The sequence below is a fragment of the Salvia splendens genome, chromosome 4 (genome assembly GCF_004379255.2).
Source record: "Salvia splendens isolate huo1 chromosome 4, SspV2, whole genome shotgun sequence".
NCBI classification, from domain to species: domain Eukaryota; kingdom Viridiplantae; phylum Streptophyta; class Magnoliopsida; order Lamiales; family Lamiaceae; genus Salvia; species Salvia splendens.
The window spans coordinates 14,060,310-14,066,896 of NC_056035.1; the positions used below are offsets into that span (position 1 = coordinate 14,060,310).

The 6,587-nt window shown below is 36.8% G+C and overlaps 1 protein-coding gene across 1 annotated transcript; it reads right to left on the bottom strand.

The window, feature by feature from the left end:
• On the bottom strand, positions 1-1,755 carry LOC121801541 (zinc finger protein WIP2-like). The gene is made up of 2 exons (XM_042201046.1): positions 1,187-1,755; positions 1-596 (listed from the first exon to the last, which is right to left on the bottom strand). The coding sequence occupies exons 1-2, from the start codon at positions 1,694-1,696 to the stop codon at positions 165-167; spliced, it is 942 nt and encodes a 313-aa protein (XP_042056980.1). The 5' UTR covers positions 1,697-1,755; the 3' UTR covers positions 1-164.
• Between the last annotated feature and the right edge of the window lie 4,832 nt (positions 1,756-6,587).

The following is a 6,587-nucleotide window of genomic DNA, read 5'->3' on the forward strand; positions in this document are numbered from 1 at the left end:
TTCCAAAGGTTCTCTTTGAGATACATTAGCTAGCTAGCGATTATAACATGGCTGAAAAAGATAACAACGATTTACATCATTACATAAGCTTAAAAAATTAGAGTTCCAAACATATCCAAAACCAAAAAAAAAAAAAAAACCCTAGGAAAAAATTAGAGGTTGTTTTAAGAGTCATCATCTTGCTCAAGCTCAGAGGCGGGATCGTCTTCTTCTTCGAAGCCGTCGAGGCCGTAGGCGCCGTGGCCGTTGCCGAAGGCCTTGATGTGGTCCTTGAGGGACCTCTTGTGCTTGAAATCAGAGCCGCAAATGCAGTACCAGAGCTTGCCGCAGTTCTTCTCGTGAGTGCGCCAATCGCCTCTGACGGCGAAGGCCTTTCCACATTTCCTGCACATGAAGGGCTTTATCCCGTGCTTCCTCTTGTAGTGCGTTTGGAGGGTCCGAAAATCCTTGAGCGGCTTCGCCCTCGGGTGGTCGATGTTGTTGCGGCACCCGGGGGCGCAGCAGTAGCACGGCAGACGCAGCATCCCCGTCGGCTGCGTCCCCCGCAGCGACTCCGGCCCCCGCCGGTACTGAGACCCGTGGCCCCACATGTGCATCTGTAATTATATTTTAATTTGTTGAAAAAGGAGTAGCTAGCAACAATTCCCAAAGTAATTAACAAGACTAGTCTTGTTAATTTTGAGATGATAGTAGTAGTAGTAGTAGTATCAAAGTTTAGGTATGGGGTTGAGATTCACAACATACATAGACTGAGTATGAATATGATATGACTGTGTGGAAGGAGGGAGAGAGATCAAATCTGAATCCCTAGAAACTGTTGAAGTTTCAGTTCAACACAGTTACCAATTTTCCAGAGCACAGATTTCAAAGGGGTAATTAGCAAAAAGCATAAGGAACATTGCCTGAGTAGTTCAATCACATAAATGGAGTCTGATCACCATCACACATCAAAAACTCTATTTTCTACTAACTTCTACTCCTACTACCTTAACCCATGCAATATAATTCAATTTCCAATCTCTTCTTTTAAATTAACCAAAACCCCCAAAAAAAATTTTAAAAAATATACTAGTAGTAGCAATCAAGAAATTCGAAAAAGGTGAGAGCTTTAAAGAAATTGATGAAAGAAAAAAGAGAAATGAATGGATAGGCACGTGAGAATTGATATGGTAATTAAAATCAAAACCTGCATGTTGTTGTATCTGTTGAAGGTCTTGCAGCAAACCGGGCATGAAAACTGGGTTGGGCCAATGAGAATTTGCGAGGGAGTGGGGATCCAATACTGGCCCTTGTTGAGCCTGGTGATGGCGGTGGCGGAGGGCTCCTCCTCCTCCTCCTCGTCCTTGTCGGCGGAGACCAAGATGGAGGCGAGATCAGCTGCGCTAGGGTTTGGCAAGCCTATGTGAAGGGCGACGGTGACACCATTATCATTATCATCGTCGATTGGGATGGGATTGGTGATCTTGTCGAGATCCATGCCGGAGCAGGAGGGCTCTTGCTGCTGCTGCTGCTGCTCCTCATATCTGGAGAGGAGAGGGAGGGCCTCGAGGAGAGGAGGGGAGGGGGGAGGGGTTTCGTGATTGGCGGCGGCGTAGTTGTGGAGGTAGGAGTGGTGGTGGAGGGGTGGATTGGAGGTGGGGAAATGGTTGTATTTGAAGAGCCATTGAGCATAGAGATTTGAGTGGGGATCAGTCATTGTGAAAAAGGTGGGAGGGGAGAATGGTGGGCTGGAGAGAGAGAGATATGCATATGTTTATGTATATATAATGCAATACACACACAATTTAAAGTTGATGTTTGGGACATGATTAGATTTAAAGAATCAAATTTAACAAAAGAGTATTCAGGATATGCACCTTTTTTATTACTACCCCATAACTGGGGAAAATCATTGGATTTCTTTCTTTATGTATCCCCATTTTGTATTATTAGTGTTGCATCATTCCAAAACACTCACTTGATCACAACATAAATTTTACTACAATTCATCATATACATATACATATACATATACATATACATATACATATACATATACATATACATATACATATACAGGGGAGCGTTATTCTCCTTTTCACATCTTAGATCTTTTTTTCTTCTTAATATTACGCGTTAGATCTAAGGCATCAACGGATCAGATTGATTCTATAAAACTGGTTCCGTGTTGCATTATAGAAGGTGGTTGTATGCATTACAGGGTTATTATTGACATTTGACGGAAAAGTAACTGCCACATTTTGGTATCTGCGAATAATGCACCACATGGTCATGAGTAATGCATATAATTGACTATATAATGCACAATATGTGAACTGCAATGCATACGAATAAGATGTACCATGTTATGATATTTGGACACACGTTTCTTGTTTCCCCTAAGGGTTTAATAAGCTTAGGGGCTAGGGTATAGTACGTAGACACGTATGTAATCTTCACATGGCAACGAGTAATGGATATAATTGACTATATAATGCACAATTTGTGAACTGCAATGCATACGAACAAGATGTGCTGTGTTATGATGTTTGACACACGTTTCTTGTTTCCCCTAAGGGTTTAATAAGCTTAGGGGCTAGGGTATAGTACGTACGCATTAATAACAAATTATAAAACGATACGAATAATTCACCAAATTGTCACGAGTAATGGATGTTATTAACTATATAATGCACAATATGTGAACTGCAATGCATACGAATAAGATGTACCATGTTATGATGTTTGACACACGTTTCTTGTTTCCCCTAAGGGTTTAATAAGCTTAGGGGCTAGGGTATAGTACGTAGACATTACTAACAAATTGTTGTTATTGGAATATACGTATGTGCATTATTTGGTTTAGGTAGTGCATTATGTAGCTGTTAATTGTCATTATCTCAGTATATTATGCATTATTAGAGGTATTGTGTATATGGGTTAATCAACGGATTGAAGATTACATACGTGCATTTAGTAATGTCTACGTACTATACCCTAGCCCCTAAGCTTATTAAACCCTTAGGGGAAACAAGAAACGTGTGTCAAACATCATAACATGGTACATCTTATTCGTATGCATTGGAGTTCACATATTGTGCATTATATAGTTAATAACATCCATTACTCGTGACAATTTGGTGAATTATTCGTATCGTTTTATAATTTGTTATTAATGCGTACGTACTATACCCTAGCCCCTAAGCTTATTAAACCCTTAGCGGAAACAAGAAGCGTGTGTCAAACATCATAACACAGCACATCTTGTTCGTATGCATTGCAGTTCACAAATTGTGCATTATATAGTCAAATATATCCATTACTCGTTACCATGTGAAGATTACATACATGTCTACATACATACCCAAGCCCCTAAGCTTATTAAACCCTTAGGGGAAACAAGAAACGTGTGTCAAACATCATAACACAACACATCTTGTTCGTATGCATTGCCGTTCACATATTGTGCATTATATAGGCAATTATATGCATTACTCGTGATCATGTGGTGCATTATTCGTAGCGGTTTCCAGCCATTATTAGATTACTATTGTACCCTCATAATGCACAAAATAGGACAAATAATGCAACACGGGATTAATTACCCAATGTTGATCTTGACCGTCCATTTCTCTAATCTAATGGCTGATATTAAGAAGGAAAAAGGAGAAAATATAGGAAAAGGAGATGAATACATCCCTACATATACATATACATTAAGCAATGGATAAATCATATACTCCTATCATCCTTTTCAGCAAAAAAAAAAGTTTACATATATACGAAATAACTAATTCTATCTTCAAAAATTTAGAAAAACAAAGATATTATAAATATAATCATAATTGGTCAAAAAATATGCATTTCTATAGCAGTGACAGATAAATAGAATATATTATAGTAGTACTAATACTAATATGTTTGTGATAGAAATATACTAGTATATGTGTCCATGCAACTTGGTTTAATTTAAAAAGTCGGCAAAATTCTATTCAAATTGTTGGGCAACTACATTGGATATAAGTTGATTTCTCTTTAACCTAGATATTATATTTTGTATTATTCATTAATGTGAACATTGACTGTAGATAATACGTTTGTAAGAACCAAAAAAGAAAGTCTTTACAAACATTTCCAATATTGTCTGCTGAACTATAGGGTAAATTCCGCTTTCAGCAATTTCCATGCATCATTCATTTTTTTAGATCCGATTTAATACACACTATACATCTGTAATGATTTTTTTTATCGTAATAATAAGTACACATAGTAACAATACAATTCAATTCAATTCAATCAAGCATTTACGATGCTTTTAATATATCCTTTTAAATTTGACTTGTCTGTATTCAAACTAGTATAAGTCTTTTTCAAAGGTTTTTCTTTTCGTACATAGTCTTTAATTTGTAATAATTTTGTCAAACTCTTTTAAAATCGCATTTCTGCCCTTACAAATGAATGCCCAAATAATTCAACAAAAAAAACATTACATTATTCATTTTCAAATTGAACTTGTCCTCATATTTTCTTAAGTAAGCGACTGATAAACTTATGGAGGAGGAATAAAATCACGTGCAAATTTGTGTATGTACAAAGTATATTAAAAAAATCTGCAAGAGTGCTGCAAGAATGAATAAAATTATTCTGGTGTGAGGGAATACTTCAAATATCGAGTCCTGACGTTTTCCTGCATATCCTAGCCAAGAAAAATGGTCATTTTCTCAGGGTAACGTCAAACAAAAAGCAATTTAACATGAAAATAAATAAAGTTAGGATAATCTTTCCAACAACCTCATGAATAAATGCTATCTACCCTCTCTTTAATCATAGACTTTCCATTGATTCATTGATCTAAAGTTACTATTATCTCCACTCCATTAACCAATAAATTGTGGCCTCACGTAGAGACGGTGTATAACGAGAATGATCAATCCATATCCATCATAAATTTTATGGAGAAAACATGGAACCAAGATTTGCATCATATGATTGTCTAATTTAATTTTACCATTCTGTAAAATGTCAATATTGCTTTTTTATTTTTACTATTCTTTAAAATGACAATAGCATTTTGAATATCGAAACATAGTAGTGATAAAAAGTGAACCTTAGGATCATCGAGGAATAAACAAGGCTTGATTAACTCAAAATATAATTATAACACCACCTCAAAACTAGGTATAACGTCGTTCTATTCAAAACTAGGATTGTAAAAGTAAAAGGGAGGGGGGTTAAATTTGAAACATTACGAAAAAATCATGTATAAACTGCAAATCAGATAAACACACTTATTTCTAGCAAGTAACCTGGTAACGAAAACAGAAGGGTAACCAAACAGTTCCTAAAATGGTAAATTCACAAGGCGAGAGTATGAAACTGTACGAGGTAGACGAAATTAGCATGATTTCAAGAATAAAGACTGCTTTCCCATGGATTAGGATAATCGACAGTACACGTTCAAGAAATACAGACTTCGGTAAGAAACACATTATTGATGGACAGAACACGCCATGTGATGAAAGACTCTAAAAGATGTAGGGATTGAATAAGTTTTGGTAGCGTGATATGTTTGGACAGTGAAGAAAACATTCGCAACTAATAAGTAGCATAGCAGTAAAAAAACAAACATTCCATGCTCATCCTGATATAATCATTCACACTATTTGCTATAAGCAGCAAAGTGTGATTGCAAATTCAAGGGAGTCTGGTCAAGGGCCACCAAACAGTCTCACATTTTCTAGGAAAACTGAACATAATCGCTATCTGCAGTTAGTAGCAACTTTACATATCAACTATCAAGTCATATTAGGAGCATATTGTCACGCCCGCATTTTCTAAAGATAGGAAACACGGTTGATCACGACTAGGGGAGGATTAAAGAAGCGAGGAAGAAAGGGAAAAACAACACAACTCGACCATAGCTCGAAACAAATGGGAATAGCTCGAATAAAATCAGAGTATCTCAACAATCAACAACTCAAAAATGAATATTATCTCAACGATACAAGAACTCAAAAGGACAACTACTCAGCGGAAGCATTTGAGAGAAGGAATATGCCACGTGTGAAGACATGACACATTCTAAACACTTAAATTTCTTCAAAGGTCTTGCTCAACACCCACCGCACCCGTCACGCTCAACTTGCTCATTTTTTAAAAAGAAATGCAGGGCTGAGTACTTGATGCACTCAGTGGACTCATGCCGAAAACATTTTATAAAAAGTATTTATCATGCCACCATTGAGTGACCTTGGAGTTTTAACTTTAGAAATTGTCCAAGACACTAAAATAATTTTCATCGTAAAATTCATAACTGCAGTCATTTACCCATAGATGTCTACCATATCTGATACAAGGAATGTGGCCACATTCCAAGTCACTAGACCGGCTGACCCAAAAGACGGCTCACGATCCCCATGGGTGTACACTAGCCTGAGTAGGGACTCACTCCCTAGTCAGACCCGAATTCGATTATCCATAGATGACAAAAGCCACATCAGATATGTTCTATAGATAAAAACAAAATACGACATAACAAATACTCACAACATTTTTCATAAAAACATACTTAGGACATAGCCCTTATTTAAAAAGAAAGCCCACCTCGT